Source organism: Balearica regulorum, chromosome 8 (genome assembly GCF_011004875.1).
Source record: "Balearica regulorum gibbericeps isolate bBalReg1 chromosome 8, bBalReg1.pri, whole genome shotgun sequence".
In the NCBI taxonomy this organism is placed as follows: Eukaryota; Metazoa; Chordata; class Aves; order Gruiformes; family Gruidae; genus Balearica; species Balearica regulorum.
Window position 1 is genome coordinate 29,324,209 of NC_046191.1, and position 26,801 is coordinate 29,351,009.

Genomic DNA, 26,801 nt, shown 5'->3' on the forward strand with positions numbered 1-26,801 from the left:
TTGAACGTTCCCACTGCAATTACCAAGGAGTTGGCTTGGAGCAACCTTCCTGGTTTCTAAAATTGTGCCCTGGGTTAATTTGCCAATGGCATGACTGTCCTGTTAGCACGTAGCAGCAGGAGGCATTTTCTGGGATCAAATATTTACAAAAATTGTCTGCCCTTTATCAGGATTCATTGCTGGCCCATTCTCTCAGCCAGCAGGCAGTAGAGGACTGCATTCAGTAATTAAAAGGTTGGAAGCAGGGAAGTAAATCGTATATTCTTGCACGTGTGTAAAATATTCGCAAACGAGATGAGACTGAGAACGCTAACAAGGGCAATGAAATAATGGCAAGGATTTAGCAGAGAGGCTAATTGACTTTTATTGAGGCTCCAGTGATTACACCTGGAGCAACAGAACTAGACCAAATCCACAAGTCGTAATGGAGTAAGGAGACCTAGAAAGCAGAAATACAGAAAAGGAAACGGGGCAGGCAGGGTTTGTGCCTGTCCTTGCATAATGGAGGAGTTTCCCATCAGTGAAGAGCGATGCACTGTGGGATTACGTGCGCAGAGCTGAGTGAAAAATAAGGAAAGTGAAAAGCCCTGCCATCGCCCTTAAATTAAACACTCTGTTCAGAAAGACGCTGTCAAAACCGTAGTTCAGAGAAGGCAGTGCAAGTAATACGTGAGGGTGTGAGATTAGACAGCAAACAAATCCTCAGGAGCCCGGTGACATTTGCATACAAGGAAACACGAAAGCCACGTGTAACTGAAAAGTTACACAGCTAAGCACCCTCTGTGCCCCAAGGGAAGTCCCAGCGCTGCCTCCAGCACAGGGAGCTTTCTGCAAGATCAGGGGAGAACTGAGGGCAATGGGAGTCTAGTGGGAGCAAGAGCCATCAGGGAGATGAGGGTGAAAATAAGGATGGATATTTCAGTTCAGGGTGAGCAGCAGGAAGATATTAATGGCTGATGATGTGGCAGGACCCACGATAATATTTTGTGCCCTGCTGTGTGCTACCTCATGCACTTGGCTGTGCCGTACGCCATCCTCCACTCTCTCTTTGGAGCTCCCTGGCTCTCCTGGCTGTGAGATGTATTGGTATCAATCAGGGCAATATTTGGAAATAGTTTCTCTTATACCACTATGGGAAACAATTCACACAATAGCAGTTACTGGTAATGAACATGGTCTTTCACAGAACACTTGTGCAGCAGAAACCAGGCCAGGAGGAGACAGTGAATGCCATGAACCTCTTTCCTTTCTAGTGTCCGTGCTTTGAACTGAAGGTAGAGGTGACATGGGCGCTTTGTAATTTCATCCTGTCATTTTGAATCACACCAGGATCCTCATCAGCAGATTTTTTTCAGACAACAGAAAGCATATTATTTGCAATGTGATTTCATTTTTAAAACAGCGTTCTGTGCTTTGATCAACGTGTAAAGGACAGATGAAGAGTTGGGTGCAGTTTGATTTGATCCAACAAGCCTGGGATATGAGAAAAAGGAAAGCGTTTGCATAATACATAGCTCTGCACGCATGAGTTAGGGGCCAGTGCAGTCTACAAACATTCTAGATACAGCAGAGGTAATATTTATGGAAGTAACCTTGAAACCAGATTAGAGGGAGACATGTCCAAACAGATTTCATATACTGAAGTCTCCAGACTTGAACAAAAGATGAAGTTGCTTCGCACAGTATGTTAGTGACCAGCAGCTGGGAAGAAGAGTGTGTAAAATTCTCAGGTAAGTTTTGAGGAAAGACGTTGCCTAAAACTAGCTGGGGCTTGGATTTGATTCACTTCCAGTTTACAGCCCTGGCCTGGTTTTGAATGAGCTGTTAATCTGATCTTTGCAAGTTCTCCTTGTGTTCTGTATAAATAAACCTTGAATATCCTTAGCTCGTACCCCTCAAGGGCCCATCAAGAGGCATTTACTTATCCTTCCCTCTACAAGTGCATCTGCTCCTGCCATGTGTCAAGCGTCTGGGGGAACTGGAAGGGGAACTGGAGATGAAATGCCATGACGGGTGTCCTGCAGAGATGCTCGGCTCTGAGGTGGACAGACAGCACAGTCTGAAACAGCTTCAGCGCAGCAGAGGTTTTGATCTATGCCCTAGCAGGGCAGCGGAGAGGCTGGCAACACTGAGCGTAGGCATGAGGAGAACCAAATAACCCAGAGGTTATGACACACGCTGGAGCCCAGTGGTGTGCGCAGGAGCCAGGCCCATGGTCAGCGCTTGGAAACTGGCATGGGGCCATGGGAATCCACTGGAATTCATCCCCACAGGAAGTTCTCATCCACATATAGCACTTCCTCCCCTGGCACTGGCTGCGCGCGGTGCCACGCTCCTGTGCTGCGAGCCACAGTCTGCGGGGGCACGGTTGGAGGGGAATGGGGAGCTGTGGGCGGAGAGGGGCCACACCTTCCCCAGAGATCCTCTCCCACAGCCTGTGTGATGAACAGGGGCAGGAGGAACTTTACAGCATCGCTGAGGCCATCTCCTGCCCAACACAGGATCAACTCTATGAAAAACTTTCTATACAGGAGCTTGCCTAGTGGATTTTTTTTAAATTGTCAGCGGTGGAGAGTCTTTACTCTCCCTAAACAACTTATTCCGGGACTTAACCATTCTCAGACTTGGTGTCCCTGAATATCTATCCTGAATTGCCCTTGTTGCAATTTGAGCTGGCAACATTTTATTCTAATCCTCAGGGGTAAGAGAAGTATATTCCCTTCCTGTTTGTGGCAGCCTTTCATGTATTTGGAAACGGTTATCGTGTGTCCCCGCAGCCATCTCTTCCCCAGACTAAACACGCTCGGTTCCTGCAGTCCTTCTGCAAAGCCAGACCCCAGGGTGATCCCGAGGCCCCGCTGGAGTCTCTCCATCCGGCTTCGCCTTTGTCGAAATGCGGTACCCAGTGGCATTGGTACCCAGGAGAGGGTTAGCTACCGCGCCCTGCCTACGTTTATACATCCCAGTGGGACGTTTGCCTTTTTCACAGCAGCACGGCATTGCCTCTTTGATCCACTGTACTCCCGGATCTTTATCTCTAAAAGGACCGACTACGCAGCAGGTTCCCATCTTGCATTTTCACGGATGATTACTCGTACCTAAGTACAGTACTTTGCACTCGCCCGCATGGACGGACACCCTACATTTTGCCGACCCTTTTTCCATTTTGTCAAGAGCGTTTTGACTTTGAATCCTGGCCTCCAGAGTGCTCACGCCTCCTCCCAGGCAGATCCTGTTTGCCAAAGACATAAGCATAATTTTTATTCTTGGTGTTGCGTCGTTAATAAGCCTTCCAAAGTGTTTGCAGGACCAGGGCCCGGTGGGGTGGGAGAAGCCGGGGTGGAGGACATGCAATGGGGGGGGGGGGCAGCCCTGGCCCGCTCCTGCTGGGGACCCCCCTGGTGCGGTGCCAGCGTTTGCTGGAGGCTGATGGCGAGCGGGCAGCGAGACTCATCGGGCAGAGCGACAAACCAAGCCGGCGGCGAGAGGGAGCGAGGACCGGCGCATCGGGCGGCCACATCGCCTTTGTCCCCAGGCGGGTGGCGGGGGAGGGCGGCGGCGAGGTGCGAGCCCATGTGGCCGCCGTGCCGTGCCGTGCCGTGCCGTGCCGTGCCGCGTCGCGCCGCGCAGCCCGGCCGGAGCATGTGCAGCTGCGGCAGGCACCTGGCAGGGAGCCGCAGCGCCGGGGATGTGAACCAGGCGGGGAGGAAGGCCCTTGACTCATCAGATAAATCCAGCCCCGCACGGAGAGCGAAGGCGGAGGAGGCGAGGCGGCAGCACTACTACTATTGCTGCTAGCAGAGGAGGATGGCGGGGGACAGCGAGCAGAGGCTGGAGGAGCACGGGCAGCCCAGCGGCGGCGAGCCTTTCCTCATCGGGGTCAGCGGCGGCACGGCCAGCGGCAAGGTGCGGGGGCTTACGGCGAGGGGCCGGGGGAGCCCCGCGAGTGGGCTGTGGAGTGGAGTGGGGGGGGAGCTCCGCGCCTTTCCTCCGCGGCGCAGCCTCCCCCCGCCGGGCGCGGCGGCCACATGGCAGCGCGGCGGGTCCGAGCGGCCGCCTCGCCACGTGCGCTGCCCCGGAGGGGGCTCCGCCGGGACGGGACGGGGGCGGGCGGGCTCGGGCTCGTTCGCTCGCCGCCCCGGCGGAACACGCTGCGGCCCGGGGAAGGACGAGCCGGCGGAGGGAGCGGGGCTGCCGCGGCCTCTCCCCGAGCGGCGGCTGCGGGAGCTTGGCGGCCGGGAGCTCCGGGGACACGTGGAGGGGGGGCGTGGGGTGGGAGCAGGCTTTACCCCCCCCTCCCCGGGCCGGGACCCTGCTCCCCTCCGCCGCTCCTGGGGGGTGGGGGGGAATGCCGGAGGGCAACGGGAACGGCCGGGGGCTGCGCGGGGCGTGGGCGGCCCCGGCCCGGCCGGGATGGAGGCGGCATCCCCCTGCAAAATCCTCCCGCCCGCGGCTTTAATGAGCGCTTCCCCTCGTTTGTAGTGTCCCAAAGGGCTGCTCGCCCCGGGGCAGACCCGCAGGGTGCGTGGGGTGCGATGCAATTATATATTTTTTTTTATTATTATTATTATTTTATGGTGTCGGTCGTGCACGGGGCTGTTCTTTTCTAGCCAACTTTGGGGTAGCAGGAGTGAAATTCTGCAGTAAATGCTGACTCACAGCGGCAGAACGACCTCCTCGCTGCGCCCGGGAGGGGATGGTCCTTGGCAGCGGCAGGTAGGAGCGGGGCGGGGGGCTGGGGGCAGCCGCGCCGGGGAGAGCCGCTCCGGGCCGGGCTCAATGCGGGTTTTCTCTGGAGGGCTGCTACACCCAAACTGCAGCGCAGGGCAGCTCCGGCAGCGTCACGGCTTTTTTTTTTTTTTAAATATTTCATATAGTGGGGTTTTCTTTATTTAATGTGAGGTAGGTTGCTTTCTATACTAATATGAATTTTTTTTTTTTTATTTAAGAGCAGTAAAACCAGATCCACAGCTAACCGGCCCTCCTATGGAGGGTAGCACAGACATTCTACCAGCATTTTTAAGAGGTATTTCAGAGAGCATGAATAGATTTGGAAGTAGCGATACCTCTGAAATACTGCTTGCTAAGAAAACTGAACGTGGGCTGTCAGAGGAGGAGGAAGACGGAGCCTTGTATCTCTGTGTTGACTTGTATTTGGGGGGGGGGCTCTTTCTCTTGAAAGATGGCACAACCCAACTGCTGTACCTCAGCCCATAATGACAGGGTTTTTAAGAATGTGTCTCTAAGTTCCCCATTGATTCTTGGACCGCTGTTGCTACTGCAAGGGGGAAAAATCCAGATATAACAGGGGAGGGATAGCGAGAGAGGATGCAATCTCCTCCACTGGGAACCAAAGCTGGATTGTTCCTGCAGTACGGCTCCTGGTGACTCAAACGCCCTGGGTTTGTCTGCTCTCTGATGCGTGGGTCTGCCTCTCTGTAGCTGTCCCAATAACATTGTGTCTGGCGCTGCTGAACTGTTATGTCTCTGAACACTGTGTCTCTGGCCCACAAGGTAAAAGCAGTGATTACAGTACAATACGCCACAGTTGTTCTCAACTTCAAAGTGAAAATGCTTGGTAGCAGCAGGCTGCCTTAGAAAAAAAAAATAGGGAAATGGTCCTTTCTAGCAAGGGAGATGTACTAACTGGCTTTTCCTGTCTCTCAGCTTTGATTTTTCCCCCCCCCCTCCAGTGATTGCTGGCTCCTAAAAACTTCTGTGCAGTGCTGCCCGTGAAGGGAATCCAGCAGATGAGTACACAGTTTGTGGGAAAAGGCTGCAAGAAATATGCTGGCAAAAAACCCCAAAAAACTTGCTCAAGGAGAAGCAACAGGAAAAAAGGACCTGGGGTTTGTGCACACAGATGCGCAAATTCACATCTGATGTAGCTGCAAGGCAGGGGTGCAGTGGGGCTGTCCTCCACCTGGCTAGTGACAGCGCCCTGCGCCGGGCGATGCCGAGCGCCGCAGAACGTTCCGGGGAAGCAGCGGTGGGGCTGGTGTGGTTTGCTCAGCTAAGGGCTGGCCTGCAGCTAAAATCCAGCCCAGGGACTGCTGTGCCGGTGCGCTGGCTCTGGGTGAAAACAAAATGTTTCTATAGGGAAAGCAAAGCAGGCACCTTTCCCACTGGGAAAGCGGCAAATCCATCCCACTCGCCCTCACACCAATTGAGTGTTGTTGTCATAACATGCCCCTTTGGCAGCATACCAGCTCGAAGATAACCGAGGGCATTTGCTTTCCAAGGCCCCCCCCAGCTCCTCCCACTGCTGTTTTTGTTGAGTCTAAGACGGGCAGAAAGGCTCCGCAGTCCCCTCACCGCTCTTGATGTACCAGCACAGTCAGGCTGTGGAAGGAAGGGATCCTGTTTGTAGCTTGCCACAACTTGTTGTGTCGCGTGGTGCCCTCGGGAAGCTGGCATCCGAAGCGGACAGCCTTCCCCGAAGAGCTGGGGGGAGTGTTTGGCTGGAATTTCTTAAAGGCAGATTGATGAGAACTCAAATTCAAAGGCTGACTGCTGTTCCCTAGTGAGCAAAAGAGGCTTGAGTAACTTTCGGTACTCAAATAGGAGGTAGAAATCTGAGCATCCTCCTGTGTTTGGGTCTTAAAAGAAACCTCGACTGTGTTGGGAGCAAAACCAGGGAGCCGCAGAGGTCCTGGGCAGGCTGTGATGCTGCAGCCACTACAAGGGCAGTGTCAGCTGCGTGGTGGTTGTTTTGTGTCGGCTCAGCTGGGACAGGCTCTTCACAAACACTTCTTGGGAGGCAGCATTTCTCCCACTGTCCCCCAAAATCCAAGCAGTGTGCAGCCCAGGCAAAGCTTGCTACAGTCTCCTGATGTGGAGGAAATAACATGGCATTACGACCCCCCTCCTGTGCCAAAGCCAGAGAGGACTGCAACCGCCTCATTTCCTCAGAGGGATTCCCAAGACTAGTTGTTGCATTTTCTTTCATCCTATGTGCTTTCAAGTGTTCTGCTAAAGTTCTTGTTTCCTTCTTATACCCATGGTCTTTGTGCTAACAGCTTCTTCCCTTCCTCCCACAAGAGATTCCTGACTACCAAAGACTGCAGCATGCAAGGCAGGCAGCCAGGCTGCGGGCTGGAGGAAAGTTCAGCAAACTGACTACTGGGATGAGCTGGAAGGTGTTGAGATACCTCCTTAAGCTCTTCACTTGTCCTTACTTCAGCTTAGCTCCTGGAAACTCTGCAGCTCTGCCGGCGGTGCTGGAGCGGCTCGCTCCCAGCAGCAGCAGAAGCATCTGGTGCTGGGGTGGTTGCAGGGGTGGGGAGAGCTTTTTGAACTCGAGCTGAAGCATTAATTGCTTGTCCCCACGTGCCACAAAGTGAGGTGCTGATTGCTACCTTCCAACAGGAGGTTGGAATTAAAAACAGATTTACAAAGGGCTGAATGCTTTCCTTGGGCTTTCCCGGTCCTGAACATGGGTGTCACCATGGTCATCTGGTAGCTGCACTGTTTGAATCTTTAGTTAGCACATAAATTTGGGAATGTCTGTTTTGAACACACAGCCTGAGAGTTCGCAGACTGCAGAGCACCAGAATTGCAGCGTGTGTTCAGCCAGGTGTACTCTTCACTGTTCATCCGTTAGGCACCTCCGCTTTGAACACCAAACCCGCTGTCTGAGCCTGAGCTGGCCGCCTAGGAGAGCGAGCGAGCTAGCCAGAAGGCTGGTGTCACCCAGCCAGGGTGGGACAGCCAGCGTGCGTGTCCTCAGGGAAGCAGTGGTTCCAGCTGCAGCACATCTCCCCATGAGGCAGTTCCCTCTCCACGTGGGGCTTCTTGCGTGACAGACCTCAGACCCCTACGCTAGCAAGGGCAGAGGTCCACCACAGCAACATGGGGGTCACTGCCACCGGGTCACCACCTGGATGCCGGGCAAAGAAGCCCAGGGGAGATCCGGCAGTGACCTGGGAGGGGACTAACAGGGATTGCAGCAGTCCTGTGTGGGTTCAGCACCATTTCCTGGTGACATTCTGTGGCTGGCAGGAGCCCTGAACCACAAGGTCTGACTTGTTAAACGCTGGTGTCAATGCATGCTAGAGACTCGTCAAGCTTTCTAGTAGAACGTTAATTCTGGGCCAGCCCCTGATCAGATGGATACACAGGATGTTTTGATGGGTCAGCCCTTTCCAGTTACTGATTGAATATGTGTGAGTTCGTTATGGAGATTGCTTGCCGTAATTCCGTGGGCTCAGCCAGCTCCAGGCTAGGGAGCTTGCAGCAGGGACTCGAGAAAAATATCCTGTGTCTAAAATGATTGGGATTGTGCTAGGGGGTTTGTTTTCCTTCACACACGTAATCTGCGTTCAGATATTCGGTATTTGCATGTGCCTGTTTATGCTTCAGCCCAGGACTGCTGATCACATGCGCAGTGTCCCAGAGCAAGTGAACAGAAACCTGGCTATCCCAGTCCCAGACTGGTTGGCCTGCGGCTCACAAAGGGAAAGGCAGGAATGGCGAACCTGCCTGGGAAAGCTCTGGGTGGAGACCCAAGCTTTTGGTACAAGAATAGCAAGTTTCCAGTCCCAGTGCTGCCATACGGATGTGCTCCGTTAGGACTGGAAAGGATTGCGTGGGTCATGAACTAGCTCTCTGCAGTCACAGGCAGACATTTAATAGATGCTCTGGGACACTTCCCAATTTGGTATCTGTTCTGTGTGTCACTCCAGCCCACCAGGCACTTAATACTCTATAATTAATATAACCTTACAAGAGGGGACCAAAATCCACAACTAGTGTGCTGCTGGAGAGGAGGACAGCATTGCTACAGCTCCTGATTTCAAGGACCTAATTGAGTAAGTCCTCAGTGATGCTTGGAAAGGGAACCACGCTGCAGGCGACATCAGAGAAATGCAACAAGTAATCCCAGTGGTCCCTGATGTGATCCTAGGGAAAATCCTGCCAGATCCTAAAACTGGAGACTTTTATCCACAAGCATGTGATGAGGACACCCTGGCCAGGCTCCTGTGGATGCAAAGCTATTGACAGCCTCTGTCAAGCCTGTTCACATCCAGATCCTACAGGTAGGGGGTTGTGGCAGTGGTGTCTGTAGATATAACCTCTGGACTTCTCTCCTTGGTGGGAGGTGGGATGGACTGCTGCAGCCTGTCCTCATTCCTGGCTGTAGCATTTGTTGTGGGCCAAGGGTGTTGCTCTGCTGGGGAGGACTGTTCTCATGGCGAGCAGCATCTTGGCTCAGGGCGAGCAGCCTGCAGCAGTGGCAGGAGTCTGTGCCTCTTCCTTCCACGCTGGAGCCCAGCGTGTGCCTCTCCTGGTAGGTCTTGCTTCTGGCACAGACCTTCCCCCTTTACCTGCTCCCCAGGGGACCAACAGCTTCACTATTTCTTCAGAGCTGGAATCACTTTATCTGGCATGTCACTTTTGCTAGGTGTCTAGTCTAGAGTCCTTGGGAGGATGGGAGCCTGGAGAGCAGCTCGGTGTAGCCATGCCTCTGCAGTGCCAGCTCCCTGGGGATGGATGGACTTCTCCAAGTGAGTGGGTTTTACCATATCCACGTGCACAAGGCTTATGGATTCCTCCTAGCCCAGGACAGGGCTTACCAGCCAGGGGCTGCCGCAGCAGACCTGGGGCTGAAAGCATCAGCTGTGTCCTGCCTGGTTCCTTCACAAGGGCGTTAACTGTAGCACTGTCCATCAGCTTTCTCTCTAATACTCATCTGAAGTCATAATTCACTGGCTGATCAGAGCTACCCAAGAGGGATTGTGGGATAATCTGCATAATAATATTGGGGAATTAGTCAACTCCTGAAGAATATCTGAGCAGCTGGCTATAGGCCATGAGTGAATATGAATTAAATATGTAATGTAATTAATATCTTTCAAATAAATGTCAGGGATAGGGCTCCAAACACCCGTCTGTTGAGTTCCTTCCCCTGTGTGCCACCTCTCTCCTTTTGGGAAAATATGCTGGAGTTCTTCCCCAGGTGCCCTCTGCCTCTTCCCCTCCCAGCAGAATAAAGCTGTACTTCTTCCTTTAAACACTGGTTATTTGTGTGCTTGGTTCAGAGGAGGAATCCTGCGAGGGGAGCTGCAGCCACTCGCGTGCGGGAATAACATCTCTCTGAGCTCCCTTCTTGCGCTGTGGTGTGCAGATACGTCCCTCTGAACCGTCTGCGTGTGGTGTGGGTTGGTTTGCACAGCTTTTCCAGGGAGCAGCTCAAGCGCAAAGCTTGTGCTCGGTGGGTCGCAGCCAGTTTGCTCGAACCCAGAGCCGAGTTCCCCTCGCCGCAGCGTGCGGAAAGTCGTGAACGATGGCAGAGAGGCCGGGGCTCCCTGCCTGCATGCTTGGAAAGTCCTGCATCGGTTTCATGTGGCTAGCATGGGAGAGGTCTGCTTGGCAACCATGGAGGCTCGGAGGCTGCTGCGTCCTGTCTATATTTAAACAAGTTCTGGAGGAGGGGAAGGCTTTTGCTTGAGAAAGCATCCTGTTGCCGCAAGTGTGCTGCGGCTGAATCACCATCTGCGGTTGCTTTGGGTCGTGGCAAGGTGTGTGCAGGCAATGTGGATCTGGGGAAGGGGCTGAGCAGAGGCGAGGAGCCTTGTCCTGCCTCGCGTCTTCCTGCGGATGAGATGTGTCACACAGGGCTGAGCTAGGGATGAGGCTCAAATCCCAGAGTTTCTGTATTGGGATTCATCTATAGCATCACGTCATCTTCCTCAAGTCATCCTCTGTTTGCCTCTGCAGTCCTGGGATTCTCAGAGAAGAAACAATTGTCATCTTCACCCCTGGGAGAAGCGGTTGCTGGTAGGACCCAGGCAGTTAGGAACTGGCAAAGGAAGGAATGGGAGCCCAGGTTGTCCCTTCGAGTGGGTGCTGAGCACGTGTGTCAGCACCATGCATCCCCTGGGGCACCGTGCATCCAGGCCGGTTGCATCCCAGTGTAGAATTTCGCAGGCGTGATCTGGTCTTGGCCAAGATGTCTTTCTGAGCATCTGCAGGCCTCCCCAGAGCCTTAACTGCTATAATTTCCAGTTATTAGTAGATTTTTCACACTTCTGATTAACATCAGTCACGCGTACGCGTGCAGTGCTGGTTTGGGAGCAGGGGGTTTGAGCAGGGGACATGAGTCAGTCATTTGAAGGGGCGCTTCCTGACAGTAGGAGTTTCTGTTCCTGCTGCATAGGGGAATTTGTAACCTCTCTGTTTCTGGTTTTTCTTCCTCCTTAACACAGGGTATTTATTGACCAAGGGGAAAAAACTGCCTGTCCGGCTGTAGGAGGTATTCAGACTGGCATCAGGGAATGCCCCTCATGAACCATTCTTGTTTCCAACATCTGCAAATGATGCGAAGAAAGGAAAAACTTTCTTTACTTAGACCTGAGGTGGGCGTTATTTCTTACTAGCCCCAAAAAGAAAGCTGCAGAAGTCCTCGCCGAGGTTTGCTGTCCCACTAAAGCAAGCAAATGGGTTGGAGGGACCTGCCGTGTGCTCTGCTGTCCCTGTGTCCCGCTGCGGTTATGCAGGTATCATGTGTGAGCAGTGGCCTGACCCACACCCTCCGTTTTCTGCGGGACCAGGGTGACACATGTGCCTCTTCCCAGAGGCGACATCCCTGCCCGCCTGTGCAACACGGTACGCTGAACCTGAGCTCAGTCCTGAGAGCAGGATGTCCTTGTGATCATCTTCCTCACCGCTTCTGACAGCTCTCCAAAACCCACCAGAGAAAAGGGAAGGGTCTGTAGCATCTGCCTGGATGCTTTTGCGAGGGGCACTTGCCACCCTAGAACACTGGATGGTAAATGCAGCCAGAATACATTCTGATCCTCATCCTGGGCCCCGGTGGGAGGACGGACGTGTGAGCCAGGGCTTGTGTTCCTGTCTCCAGCTGATAAGGGCTGCTTTCTCCTCGGCTTTTTCTCACCATCATGTGTCTCCGGTTGTGGGGTGTGGAACAAGAGGGTGATTTTAAGAGCTGATGGGGACTCTTTCCCCCACTTTCCAGGATCAGTAGACTGGGGATTAACATGCATAAGGCAGAAGAAAGACTGGCCAGAACTGTCTGATGCCCTGAAATGTTTGTTTTTTTTTTTTTTCCCCCCATTTGCATGGTGAGGGCCAAGGGGAGAGTGTGAGTGCAACTCGTGTGCTGCTTTCTCTGATCCAAAGTAAAGGAGCCCCGCTCCTTCCCCCCAGGCTGGGGAAAGCAGTTTCTGGTGCAGATCCGTCTGGAGCCTGCTGATCTACAGGCTGGGGTGGCTGTGCTGGAAGGCGCTTTATTCCCAGTTGCAAAGGGCCTGGGAAGTTTGGTGTCCTCAACAGCTGTAGCCAAGGCTGAACCCTGCCACGCTGCGTCTCCTCGCTGCACGGGCAGCACGGAAAGGCGGCAGCGTCCAGGGGAGAGAGAGCAGGGAGGAGAGGCACTGTGCACACCCTGTTTTTGCGAAACCTATGGGATACAGCTGGATAAGCAATAGGGCTGACGCAGGCTGGAGGAGGATGTAGGGAGTGGGGGGAAAAAACAGAGGAAGTGGAGAATGGGCTCTGGCTTTGTGTCTGCGCGTGCCGAAGGGCGAGCGACTGGCACTGACTTGCAGTGCTTTGTTCTGGGTGGTAGCAGCTTGCTGCAGGGCAGGGCTGCTGACGTGGCTCGGGAAGCACAGCTCGCCGGCCGTGAGAGGCAGGAGAAGAAGGTGGGATGCTCAGGGAGACCCCATCCCTGACCCATAAACCCAAACTTGTGCCCAGGGCTGCAAGGACTGCTGTCGGGCAGCCCGAGCCGGTTCGCTCTGCAGCAGTGCTGTGTGCGGAGGCTCTCCAGCCGGGCTGGGGCTGACTCACAGCGCAGCGGTCACAGCCAAGTCAGGTCAGCCTGGCCTGGAGGGGAAGAGACGGTCTCTGGGGACGGGAATGCCGTCAAATCTTCCAGCTTCTCAGGCAAACAGCCTTGCCCTCTGCCTGCTGGGTGACCTCCTCTGCCAGGCATGCCTTCTCCTCCCTGTTCCTTCTCACCACTGCTGTTTTCAGCTCTGCATCTGGAGGTTGCCAGCCAGGTATGGACCATATGGTTGAGCCAGTGGGGAGGTGGAAGCGTGGAAAGACCACAGGCTGGGGCAAGCAAACCTCTTTTTGCAAAGCAGAGCACTCAGCGGAGAGTACTTGTGGTAACCGAGGCCAGGAGCAGCTCAACTGGGCATCTGCAGTAAACGTGATTCGTAGGAGGTGAAGCAGCTCAGTTTGGCACCAGGAGCACGTGGATGCCGCGGGGCAGGAGCGGGGCTGACGCGCAGGGCTCCCGCAGACAACAGAGCACTCAGCCGCCGGCCTGACCTTGGCTCTCGCTGGCCAGGGCAGGCGTGCCGGCTGCCAGTTAGTGATGCAGTTAACACCATTGTGTTGCGCAGCGGCCAAGGACTCCTATGACTAAGGAGAAGGAACTGAAGCAGGCTTTGGGATTTGTCCCCCAGGCTGTGCTCTGATTCGTGTCGTGATGACGGGGTCCGGTGTGACCCTCAGCCGCGCAGCTGGTGCCTGCTGCGGTCGATGCCGACCGCTGGTACCTAGCCCCTTCCACGCGATGCGTGAGGTGCCGGACCCTCTGTTAGCTCGTGGGGACCTCGCACTGGCAGTCAGAGCCACGTGGCTCTTCAGCCGCTGGCTCCGCAGTGCCCTTAGCCTCGCTGTGCCAAGAGGCACCAGGATATGCTCGCGGCTACTCCTCCCAGCCCTGGCAGCTGCGGCAGAAATCCCTGATAAAGTCCCTGAGCTATCCTCCTGGTGTCTTTTCATCCTGGGCTTTATTTAGGGTATGAAAACAACCTGGTTCTCCCACTCTGAGGACTCTCTCCCTCCCTGCCCATGCAGTGCTGGAATTTCTGGGCTGGGGCAGGGCTGGGGGAGCCGAGGCACTGAGGCTGCCTCCCCGGGGAGGAGGCTCAGCCCTGGTGCCACACACAGCTCTGCTCCCTGGGGAGCTGCTGGGCAGGCTGGAGCTGGCCGTGGGGACCCTGGGGGTGCAGCTGAACGCAGGCAGCAGCCAACTGGTTTGTGCCCAGCATAGGAGCTGTGGGCAGGCCATAGGGATGGAGGAGAGGGAGGCAGGGAGCAAGCTTGGTGCTGCGTTCACGCTGAAGGACCCCATGGTGATGCCCCAGAGCACTTTTGCCTCAGTGGCTTTGGGTTGTGCCTTTGAGGGGACCACAAACTCTCGGCTGGAGGTCCAGCAAGCAGTGCCCCATGTGCCCAGGAGCGGCTATTAGCTGGGGACATCCTCCCTGTGCGGCTCAGACACCACGTGCTGCTGACTTGCTCCTTTGCTGTTCCTTTCACAGTCCTCAGTATGCTCCAAGATTGTCCAGCTGCTGGGCCAGAATGAGGTGGACTACCGCCAGAAGCAAGTGGTGATCGTGAGTCAAGACAGCTTCTACCGGGTCCTCACCTCAGAGCAGAAATCCAAAGCGCTCAAAGGCCAGTTCAATTTTGACCACCCAGGTGAATGGAGAACAGCACTGGGGCGAGGGCTGGAGCGGGACCCCCTGCTCCACCAGCAAAGAGCCCTGCATGGACACTGGGACTCTGTGTCTGCATGGAGCAGGAGTTGAGTGGCTCAGTTAAGCTCTTCTGGAGCCGGGTGCATCCCTGGCAGGGTGGCTGGGGGCCATCTGTGTCCCCTGCAGTATGACCTCTGTCTCCCTTGGGAAAGAAACTGCCTCTGGGGTGGAGTGTTTGGGGTGAGAAAGGGCAGGTTATGAACCCTCAAGCTCCTTAGGATGTCCCCCAGTTTGAAAGCCTTTCTGGTGCAGCTGGGTCGGTACCAGGGAGATCTGGCCTGGCACATCCCCCTGGAGCCAGCAGCTCCATGTCGCTGCTCTGCAAACCCCTCCGCCGAGGGGGCCGTGCCCTGTTGCTACAACAGGGGCTCTTTGAACCATCTCCGGGCTTGGTGGAGAAATTCCAGAGTCGCTGTCCCTTCGTCCCCACGAGGACAATGGCTGGAGGCAGCGAGCACCGAGCACACAGAGGCCTGTCTGTCCAGCGACTCGAGGCTGAAACACTGTTCCAGTCTCTCTGAGGGCTGGAGCCCCGGAGGAGATGCCTTCCCGAGCTGTCAGGGCCACCGTACAAGGGTGGTATTGATCTCTGCAGGCCAGATCGCAGGCTGGCGTAAAGCAGTGAAGCCCCAGGGGCTCTGGACCTTGCTACGCCCATGGGGATGTGCAGGGCTTTCCTCCCGAGTCCGTGCGTCCGTCTGTCCCCGTTGTGAGGTGCCAGTGGCTCTGGCTAGGCTAAGCTCAACGTCTGGTGGGCGGGAGAGGTTGCAAAGCTGCCTCGGGTAACATTTCCTCTTTCCTCAGATGCCTTTGACAACGAGCTGATCGTGAAAACGCTCAAAGAGATCACAGAAGGGAAGACGGTCCAGATTCCTGTCTATGACTTTGTCTCCCACTCCAGGTCTAACAGCTGCCCCTGCCTTGCTGTGCCTCTGCTAACGCCCTGCGGCGCAGCATGCAGCCTTGCCGGCCCAAACCGCCTGCCCCTCCGCTTGTGCCCGCTCTTTGTGCCAACCAAAAGTTTCAATGCTAACTACTACTCCAAACCCCTTGGTTAGAGGATCCAGAGCAGATACAGGCACAGTCTGAGGGTCTGGAAAGCTGCGCAGCCGTGCAGTTGCATCCAGCAACACGCAGGCATCAGTGGAGGGGGGTTATGGCCCCCTTTTTTCCCCCCATCCACACTTTCTTTCCCCACAAACTCTGTGTTTGCAGCTTTAACAAGTTTTCCAGGCTCAAACAGTACGGCACTGCCGTGAAAGGAGCAGGACAGTTCTTGCTCCTGTAGCTCTTCCCTTGCATGTGTTTAGCTTGTTTTTGCGTGCCTGTGTTGGTCGCGGATGGTGTGACCCCGCTCCGTTTCCCACAAAAGCGCTGTGGTGTCAGGGGAATGCTGCCTGGTGCCCAGGGGAGCAGAGCTGGCCCTTGCAGGTTCTCGTGGGTCAAGGCCCACGCACAGGCTTTCTGGGCTTTATGGCTTGGCACCTAACACTTGCAAGCAACAGCTGGCCAAGGTGGGGGGAGAAGGGCTAGTCTGCTTCCTGCTCTGCACTTTGTCCTTCTAGGAAGCGTACGTATGCCTTGGATTCCCTTCACCATGGTGGGGTAGGTCTGCCCTCTCCTCAGTCATTCCCCTGGTGCAGCAGTGATGTCCCAGGGTTGGAGCAGTGCCTAGGAGCACTGCTGTTCCCCCCCCCCCCCGGCTTGTTTCCCCCCACCAGCATATTTTGACTCTCCTTCCCTCTGGTAGGAAAGAGGAGACGGTGACAGTGTACCCTGCCGACGTGGTGCTCTTCGAAGGCATCCTGGCCTTTTACAGCCAGGAGGTGCGGGATCTCTTCCGCATGAAGCTCTTCGTGGACACGGACGCAGATACCCGGCTGTCCCGCAGAGGTGAGGTCCGGACATGCCTTGTGCAGCAGGGACAGAAATGTCACTTAACTGATGCGGGTGGCTGTCGCAGAGGCAGGTGACAGTACCCTGAGCAGAACTGGAATTGGCACAAAGCTGTGCTGCTGCTGGCGAAAAACCACGGAGCTTTTCCTCCCCGGTGTGGAATGTCACACAGGGCAGCTTACGGCAGCGGGGAGCACCTTGCTCCATGTCTCTTGGGGTTCGGTGGGGTTTTTGCTGCCTTGTCTGGGATTTCTCCTTTGATGTGTGCAGCTGTGTGGCTACTGAGCGTGCCATGTCCTCACGTGGCTCTGTGGTACCAGCCCTGTGCCATCAGCTGAACGGCAGTACTGCCAGTCAGCAGGTACCAGCAGGGAAGGGTGCAACGGGCAAGGAGCTCAATCGGAAGGCAGTGCCTGATGGATCTGCTCAGCACCTGGGGTATGGGTGTGCTCCGAGGATGGCATTTGCGTGTGAGGGTGTCCGTCGTGGATGATGCAGATAGGGAGTATGGTTTTACATCTTGGTTTGGGCTAGCACCGCCAGTGCGGCGTGGAGCCTCTTGGTGGTACTTGGCACTGGGGTGATGGCTGTGGGGACAAAGAGCCCTAGAAACCAGAATCTCTCTCTCTAGGACTCTCCATGTCCGGCTGTGGGTTGCCAGCTGACACAGGAGGGACTCCAGTTCTGCAGGGTCTGCATGGCTTGAGATGCTGTTCATTTCAAAGCAGCCTTTAGGAGAGGGGCACCGATGTAGCACCTGAGTCTCCTGGATGACTAAGAAAGCATTTGGGGGCTCTTGGGGCAGAATTCAGTTGTCTGAACAGTTCCTACCCCTGCCTGGCTCTGACACCCTCCACAGGGTGTCTGGGGATGCAGAAGATGACTTAGAGGAGAGGTCCCATCCAGACCTCTGTGCTGTGACGAGAGGAGCGTGTCTCAGTGCGTCAGCCTGGGACTGCTTGTGCGCATGGGACTGTTCCCTCTGAGACGGAACTGGTCTTGCCTGCCCTCCTGCTGTCAGACAGATACGCAGCCTCCTCTGCTGCTGGGATGTCATCAGCGCTGATTAAAAGCTTTTTTCTACGCATCCTTCTTGACCCTGCCCACTGTTCTTGCATGACTCACCCAGGGAGGTGACAGCCCAGTCATTGCAGGGAGATGTATTAGCAGGTCACAGATACGCATTTGCAAGATCCCCCAATGTGAGCCTTATCCCTTAAGCAGACTGTGCCGTGCAGGAACTTGGGTTTGCACCCAGCCACAGGGTAGCACACGTTTTTGGCAGTGCTCTGTATCAGCTGTCTGAAGGCAAGGCGTTGCCTTGTGCTTTCGCAGTGCCACATGGCCGTGTGTGCATCCCAGTCGTACTCTGGAGCGTGTGATTCAGTCACTTCGGGCTTGGCATAAAACGGTGAGCTCAGGGCTTGACAAGTGGTTGAGATCCCATTGACTAAGAACCGAGACCATCCAGCTGCCGAGCGCAATACAGAGCTAAACTCTGGTGTGCTGCAGCCGTTGGACGGGGTCCTGAGCCACATGGGCCCAGGTCAGTCTTGGGGTATTTCTCCCACCCACTATCAATTGCTAAAGCCTTACAAAGGCCAGTTGAGGTGCTGGTGTCCCCTAATTAGGGCAACTCATCAGCCTCCTGATAGGGAACTGACCATTTGGCAGTCTCCCAGCATGCCGTCAGCAGTTGGTAGGACTGTTGCAGCAGCAAATCTGTTTACTGTGTGTCCCCCTGGCATTGCTGGGAAAGGAGAGCCTGCGTGCGAGGTGCTGAAGGTATAATAGTGTCCCTGAAACGTAGCTGGAGGCAGCTTGTAGAAAAACTCTGGATCTTGCATTGCAACATGGCTCTGAGTCATCTCCCTCTCCCAGAAGTCTTGAAGAGTTGCAGCGATGGGCTTCTCAGCTGGGCAGCAGCGGGAGATGAGGTTCCTGGAAATGCAGCTGATGGGTCAGTTATCAATAGCGCTGGGGTTCGGTACCTGCCACTCGCACTGTCCTCATCTCAGCGCCTCTCCCAAGAAAAAAGCTGCTGCCAGAGCTCAAGGGGCAAGGTCTGTCAGGTGCCTCAAACAGCCTGATCCGTGCAAAGCTGATTCTGGCCGAGGTCCCTCGCTGCGCCGTCCTCAGCCAGCTTCCATACAACAAAGATCAAGTCAGGCGTCGCGTGCATATTTCAGGCCTGATCTGAGTGATGGGTGCCTGCTGGCTCTGGACGGGTGTGATCTGTCCTTGGGACAAGGAAGGTGCAACTAGAGGGTGATACCTCAAGATGGGGTGCATGGTCTTAATCTGGATTTCTGGGGACCCGTTGCTTTGGGTCACCCATGAGACAGTGGGTACTCGACTTGTGTTTGTGTGCGGCGGTTGCCCTGGGAGCAGGCAGGAGAGTTTTGTCCTGTCAGGACCAGCCCCTGCAACCTGGGCACTCGCTCTGTGCAGCTTGCAGGCCTCTTGCACGCCATCCCAGACCGGGTGTGCTGCAAATGCACCCTCGCTGTGCTCCTTCCCCGTCCCAGCGCAGCCAACAAACAGGGTGTGGGACCTGGGAAACAAAAGTCTCTCTGTCTCGCCTTTTTTTTTTTTTTTTTTTTAATTTTCCTTGCCTGTTTTTCTGTATTGTTTGAGCTGGGGCTTGCTCCCGCTCTCTGGAGAAGGCAAGGAGCTGGCTAGAGCAGCCTGAGCTTGGCTGAGCCGTTCTCGGAGCAGGCAGGGAGCTGGCACACATCCTGCTGCCAACCCTTTCTTCCCCCCATCATCCCGCCTGCGCGGGGCTGCGAAAAGGGCACGCTGCGGAGCTGCCGGCCGAGGGCAAACAGAGCCGCGGGGACGGTGCCAAACCGGTGCCAGGAGAACAGCACTGCCGAGCATGCGGGTGACGGCTGCCGGGCAGGTCGCGCAGGCTGGCGGTGCCCTGGCTCGGCTCTGCTTGGCACGTGGAGAGAAAGCTCGCTCTGAACCCGGTGCCAGGCGTTAGCACGCTGAGGAGAAGCCAGCCAGCCTCTTGGGGAGAGCCAAGAGCCGTCTGCTCGGCTGCAGGGCTGTTTTGGCTCTTACCTGTGGCTTGAATCCCTGCTGAACTGGGGCACTTGTCCACGCTGAAGTGGCTTCAGACCGGAGATGGCAATGACCCAAATACCTTGTGCAAACAGGGTGTAAGGCCCGAACAGCAGAACAAGCAGGAGGCCAGCTTGTTCTCCTGGCTTCCTCCTGAGCTGATCTCCTCCAAGAACCCCCTCAGCCTCTGGTTGTGGGAGCCTGCTTCGCCTTCGCAGCCCACTCAGCTGGGGACAGCACAAGGAGCCTGGCGGGGGTGGGTAGGTGGGTGGTTTTTATTCTCCTCACCTCCGCAGACTTGAGTTAAACTGCACCTTAATGTGCGTGTGGGTGAACTCCACTGCTTTTCTATTCTTTGGGCACTTCTGCACTGGGACAACTGGGAGAACGCTCCATCCTGAGGGCAAGGGCAGGGCAGAGTGACAGGAGGGATGTAAGGGCTGAGGCTGGGAACAGTCAGGACTGGGGTAGCACTGGTTATAGCTGGGATGTGCTTGCAGAGCTGAAAAGGGAGGGAGGCCAAGAAAAGCCCTTGGTCAGGTCAGCCAGCCCTTGGCTCCCGGGAGGGGTTGGAAGCTGGTTAAAATCATGTAGCCGGGCTGGGGTGTGCTCAGACGTGTGGGCAGCAGCTTTGAGGAACAGAGACCGTGGGCAAAATACCCAGGTGGCTGGCAAAGGCTGTACTGAAGGGAGGGGGATGGAGCGATTCATGTGCTCATCTCCTGACTGTGCCTTACATCTTCCCCACAGTGCTACGAGACATCAGTGAGCGAGGCAGGGACCTCGAGCAGATCTTATCTCAGTACATCACCTTCGTCAAGCCTGCCTTCGAGGAGTTCTGTTTGCCAGTAAGTAAGGGGAGTGACACCAGAAATGCCTCGTACCCTGCCCAGCTCCTCAGACAGGAGCATGTCGTGCCCCAGAGCTGAGGTTAGCCTGCCTTGCCTTGCTCCCTGCCTGCAGGCACCAGCAAAAACGGGGATGCCGGTGCTGGCTGGGGTGAGATGGGGACTATTTATACAGTCACTGCCTTCCTGGTGACATCGCCCTCCCCTGTGGGAAGGCTGACATGGCAAGAGAAACCCAACCCTGCACAGGCTCTGACAAACCAACACCAGACAGATGCCAACCCCAGGAGGCAAGATCCTTGGCTGCATCTAGCCTGGGACAGGGAGATTCCTGCCCCCAGGCAGTGTCCGCTGTGTCTGCCTCCCGTTCTGGGCTGTCCTGCCTGCGCTTGTCACCCTGGAGCGCTGCTGGCTTCTTGCTGCCTGGATGCTTGGAAGAGCAGGGGAGCTTCTTCCTTTGCTCCGTACTGCAGGATGTGGCCTCGCAGGTTGCGTTTCCTGGCTGGTGAGAGGCCAAACTGTAGAGCGGACAGACCTCGCTCAGGGCCAGGGTTGCAAGGTCTGTCTGGAGAAAGGAAGAGACTTAGGGAGCTGATAACTGAGGCAAGGCTCCCTAGCAGACAGGGACTTTGCATGCGGGAGACCGCTGCAGTCCTGCAGAGCTTGCAGGCGAAATAGCACGTTTGCAGAACTAGCCATCGCACACCTCTCCTGGCCGCCGCTTTTGTGGAGAGAAGCCTACACGTTGGTTCCCAAGGCTTTCCAAGCAGATGGGGTAGTTCTGTGATGAATTTCTTCTTATTCTGGAGCAACTGAGTCCTGCAACCTGGGAACTGCTGGCCAGCAGCACAGGCAGGAATTGAATCTCTGTGTCCAGCCTCAGGCCTTGGCCGCAGAAGCATCTCAGTGCCTGTCTACATGGCCAGTTCTGCCCCTTCCCATATAGAGGGGCTGATTTTTTTTCTGTGCTACAAGATCTTTTCTGGGCTCCTGGGCAGCACCCTTTTCCCTGTCTCGCTCACATGTGGCTTTGGGAACCAAGGTCCAATTCTAGGGTAATGCCAGAAAGATTTTTTTCTGAGAAGCAGGTCCAGCTTGGTGCCTCCCCTCCTTGCAAGTTCCCAGCAAAGTAAATCCACAGCTTTGCAAAGCAGTGGATGCTGCATCAGTGTCTTCTGTTGAAGAGTCTGTAGGAGGATGAAATGTGAAACAAGGAGGGTGGAAAACAACTGCTTTGTCCCTACCCGCCAGCTTTGCAGTGGTCTGCTCCCACTTCCAACCTGGTGGTGGGCTCAGCTGCAGAACAATTGCGTGCGGATGTCGAGCAGGCTCAGCACCCGCTGTTGCTGTTTCTCAACTCCTAAACCAGCTCTGGGCCAGGCGGTCCAGCACTGAAATGGTCCAGTATGTCCTGGTGATTTTTTGATAGGGCTGGAAGCACCTGGAGATGTCAGGTTTACTGATGGTAGAGCTTGGCTGACAGGAAGCTGATCAGCTGTAAAAGCTGACACAAATAGGGGAAGAAACTGAGACTGGCACCTGCAGGTGAAAGTAGGTCAGGACTGGTGTCCCAAATCAGACCTTTTTTGCAAGCGATGCTGGCAGAAAATTCTCCCCACACCCCAAGCAGATCAGATGTCTGTGCCCTGCATGTCCACGCAGCCCTGGCATGCCAACTCTTGCTCTTGTACCAAGTCTGGCTGGATTCAGGGCAGGAATTTGTTCCCAAAAGCATCAGCTGCTGGAGTATTGTGATCGTGAGGCTTTTTAATTTCAGATTATGTTAGGGTGCCTCTTACTGGAATCTGTATGAACTGATGAAAATGGAGTCAAGGCACAAAGCATAGCCCTCACAACATAGAGCAGAAGTCAAATAAGAGCATCCAAACTGTATTACCAGCAACGACCTACCTCCCAGTGGGTTTGGGTTTGGCAAGGGGAGGGTTAGGACCTGCCCCAGGAAGCAGGGACAATTCCCCAGCCTGGTGGCTCCCCACGTTCTCTGTAACACAGTGCTCTCTCTCCTCCCAGACCAAGAAGTATGCTGACGTGATCATTCCCAGAGGAGCAGATAATGAAGGTGAGTGGACCCGGACCCTGCTGTTACATCCTGGCAGCCGGCTTTGGGCCATTGCTGTTGTGGTGGAGTTAGGTCACTGGAAGCGGGACCTGCCACGGAGATGACTCAGGTCACTGCCACCCGAGACAGTGCTGTTCCCACATGCGTGCTGAGATGAGCCTTTCCCCTTTGCTCCTGCCTGGAGCATTAGTGACTGGGAGTTTGTGCTCCTCTGATCAAGCCCGGGAGCCCGCCTATGTGCAGTGCCTCCAGGCAAACTCCTGGTTCATCCCACACAAAGGGAAACGTGTTTCTCCAAGGCCAGACGTGCAGCTGGGACAGCCGGGTCTCCACCGGGCTGGAATCAGCCTGACCATACTGGCTTGAGTGCCGGGCTCTGCCGGGACAGAGGGATGAAGTCCCAGTGAGGGAGGTCCTCCCTGCAGGGTTTGCAGCTCCCCACCACACGATAGGAGAGGACAAGAGCAGGGGAGACAAGCAGGGTCATCATCTCTGCCTTGGCTCTAGTTTATTTGCAGTGATCCTAATGCAATCTTTCTCTCCCCCGTGTCTTTCTCCCCCTCCCTTTTGCTCACAGTGGCCATAAACCTGATAGTGCAGCACATCCAGGACATTCTTAACGGAGGACTCAGCAAACGCCAGAGCAACGGCTACCTGAATGGCTACACTCCTCCCCGCCAGCGGCAGCCCTCAGAGTCCAGCAGCCGGCCTCACTGACCCCGGGCGGCAGGCGTGAGGCTGGGGGCGGAGGGCGCTCGGGCCCTGCCGCTGCCCCTCTGTACATACTGTCTGTTCATTTCCCCCTTATCTATTTAAGAAACCAGACGGAGACGAATGCCTTTAATTTTGTATGTTGGAAATGCCGAATGAGAAGCAGCCGGCTGCTTGGGAGCCTGGACCGCCCACAGCTCCTGGCCTTGCTCAATAACTCCTCCAGCACGGAACCGGCTATAAATCTCTATAAATACAGAATTGCTCTATTTTTGTGTAAACGCAGAATAACGTAAAATTACTTGCCATAAGGTATTTGCCAGGCTCGGTGTTGCTGGGAGGGGGGCTGGGAAGAGGGTCCTGGGAGATGTTGGTGTCGGGATCCTCACCTCAAAAGCGGTAAGGAAGGAAGAGCATTTGACAACCGCTTTGGTATTGCAGTGATGTCCATCCCGGGGAAGGGCTGGGCTGTGGTGGAGGTGGCAGCTTGAGTGTGGCGTGGATTTTGCGACTAGGCTGGGGTTGCCTCCTCCTGCTGTCGCTGCTGAGGTCTGAGCAGCCTGGTTTTAGCTGGCAGGCACTGCACAATGCCACTGGGAGCTGGGAGAATGATGTGTAATACCTCTCCTGACTGTCTCTGCACCTCCAGGTCTCAGGCCCGCAACAGCATCCCTTTCTGTGTCTGACACCCCTTCCCACCACAGGTGGAAGGTCTGCTGTCACAGTAAGGACCTGGTAGGTGATGCTGAGTATGTGATCCTATAAAAATGGCAGCTTGTGTCTTTAGCAGTCTCACTGCCTGGCTTGGGTGGGGATGGTACGTGGATACCTTCAGCTTCTCTGGAGCTCGGTGGCCACGTGTGTGATGGGACTCCTAGCCAAGCCCCGGGCTCAATCCTAAGTCCAGAAGGTGAGAAGGCATGTCCATCAGTGCTCACTTGGAACGGTTTTGCTCTTGGATGAGGGATGTTGGTTCTGTAAGATATGGTTAAGGGAGAACCAGCCTCTTCTGAAAAAAAAGGGCAATGGATGAGGAAAGGCAGCTACTGAACAGCCTGTCTGAGCAGAGGCAGCAGTGTGTAGCGGTCCCTGGGCTGCCTAGCATCCCCAGATGGGACATCCACAGGTCCCAGCTGAGTAGCATGAAACTGGATGCCCAGGAGTCCTCTGCTCCCCTTTTTCAGAGCATGCTCTTGCCTGGCCTGTGTTCCTTTCGTTGCGTCCTGGTGGGGGACACTGTGTCCCTGCAGTGTGTTGTCCCAGGGCTGCCCAGGAAGTGCTTTCACTTTCTGAGGGTAAGAATTAGGCTCCCCATACCTGGTAGTGCTGCAACAGCCGTGTCCTAGCAGAGCCTGGTGGGACTGTACTGTAGGTTTGGGGATGCCTGGAGAGCAAGGTGGGGCAGCTGGGCTGGGGCAGGGGTTTGGTGGGAGCCAGGGAAGGGGATGTGGTAGGATGGTAGCCAGGAAAGATCCTTTGGCCCATGCTGCTGGGCCTGACTTGCCCCACCAATAACAAACTTTCACAGGCATCCCACGAAGCCTGGAGCAGGGACCCTTAGCCTTGCTGCCTCTGATTATTTTCAGTCTTTTAGAGCACTGTTTTTGCTCTGCATAGTTAAAAGCTTAAGACCTTAGACACTCAATGCTCCATCGCTCTCCAGCCCTGTGTGAGCTGAGAGCGCTTTGATTTTTTTTTTTTAACAAAGAGAACAAGAAAGGAAACACCTCCCTCAGTGACTGCTGCCATGGCAAACTCGTTCTCTCTTGGTCTGTGATGGGGGCACATGGCAGCCCTTTATCCCCCTCCTTGTCTGCAGACACTCCCTGAGGCATGTCAGCTTTGCCATAAGCAAGGGCTGGCACTGCCTAATTCTAGGTACAGCCATAAGTAAGAGAGACTGAAGCCCTGCAGCACTGGTGAAGCTTCTCAGAACTTAAGCAGCCAAGACAGCCCTCCAGATGAAATACTGGCCTCCTTTCCCCTGTAAATAAAGACAGAATAAATGCATGCTGGTATTTCGTGGCTCCTGTTTGGTGCTGCGTGTTGCTGGCTGTGCTCCCAGTGTGGAAGCTGACTTGGCCAACATTGTCTTAGTTCTGCAAGTCAAAGCCAGACCTGGAGCAAAGCTCCAGGCAGACTGCTTTGGTGAAGGAGGTGCTGAAGGCAGTGGCTCTGGCTTTTGGCTTGCCAGCCAGCTCTCAGCAAGTCCTGGTGCACACATGGCTTGGGGTGCATTTGTGAAACCCCTCTGTGCTCTCAGGACAGCAGAGAGATGGACAAGTTCAGCCCTTCCCAGCAAGATGACCATCAAGTGAATTTCCTCAAAAGACCTTACAGGCAGGGTGGCATTAGCACTAGTGGGGTATCAGGCAAGGGGCAGACTGCTTTTAGCAAAGGGGTAAATCGCTTTGTGGCATTTGCCAGCATGGATTCATGAAGGGGAAGTCATGCTTAAACATTCTGATAACCCTCTATGATGAAATGGCTGGTTCAGTAGATGAGGGAAGAGCAGTGCGTATTGTCCACCTTGACTTCTGCCAGGCTTTTGATATGGTCTCCCATAAGATCCTCATAGTGAAGTGTCATGGTTTAGGCCCAGCTGGCAGCAGGGCACCACACAGCTGCTTGCTCACCCCTTCTCTGGCATGATGGGGAGGAGAAGTATAACAAAAGGCTTGGGTGGAGATAAGGACAGGGAGAGATCACTCACTAATTATCATCATGAGCAAAACAGACTGAACTTAGAGAGGAGATTCACCTAATTTATTACTAAACAAAACAGAGTAGAGCAATGAGAAAATAACATCAAGTCTTAAAACGCCTCCCCCCACCCCTCTGATCTTCCTGGGCTCAACTTCACTCCCAGCTTCAACCTCCGCCCCCCTCAGCAGCACAGGGGGACGGGGAGTGGGGGTTAGGGTCAGTTCATCACATGGTGTTTCTGCTGCTGCTTTGTCCTCAGGGGGAGGACTCCTCTCATCATTCCCCTGCTCCAGCATGGAGTCTCTCCCACAGGCTACAGTCCTTCCTGAACTGCTTCAGCGTGGGTCTCTCCCACGGGGTGCAGACCTTCAGGAGCAAACTGCTCCAGCGTGGGTCCCCCACGGGGTCACAAGTCCTGCCAGCAAACCTGCTCTGGCGTGGGCTCCCCTCTCGATGGGTCTACCGGTCTGGCCAGGGACTTGCTCCAGCGTGGGCTTCCCACGGGGCCACAGCCTCCTTCAGGTGCCTCCACCTGCTCCAGCGTGGGGTCCTCCACGGGCTGCAGGTGGAATCTCTACACTCCCTCATCCTCCCTCCATGGGCTGCAGGGGGACAGCCTGCTTCACCATGGGCTGCAGGGGAATCTCTGCTCCGGCGCCTGGAGCACCTCCTGCTCCTCCTTCTGCACTGACCTTGGTGTCTGCAGCGTTTCTTACATCTTCTCACTCCTCTCTCTGGCTGCAAAAGCTTCTCCCAACTGTTTTTTTTCCTTCTTAAATATGTTATCACAGAGGCGCTGATTGGCTTGGCCCTGGCCAGTGGCAGGTCCGTCTTGGAGCCAGCTGGCATTGGCTCTGTCAGACACAGTGGAAGCTTCTAGCAACTTCTCACGGAAGCCACCCCTGTAGCCCCCACCCACTACCAAAACCTTGCCACGCAAACCCAACACATGAAGCTGTTGATTTATGGTGC

General features: G+C 55.2%; 2 protein-coding genes across 2 annotated transcripts in view; both read left to right on the top strand.

Moving 5' to 3' along the window:
- The window catches only part of KLHL20 (kelch like family member 20), a 494,534-nt gene that overhangs the window by 426,867 nt on the left and 40,866 nt on the right, over window positions 1-26,801 (top strand). The window lies entirely within an intron of this gene.
- Window positions 3,609-24,819, top strand: UCK2 (uridine-cytidine kinase 2). The gene is made up of 7 exons (XM_075760320.1): window positions 3,609-3,906; window positions 14,304-14,463; window positions 15,327-15,423; window positions 16,273-16,415; window positions 20,235-20,332; window positions 22,364-22,412; window positions 22,990-24,819. Exons 1-7 carry the CDS (start codon window positions 3,808-3,810, stop codon window positions 23,127-23,129), a joined length of 786 nt encoding a protein of 261 aa, XP_075616435.1. The 5' UTR covers window positions 3,609-3,807; the 3' UTR covers window positions 23,130-24,819.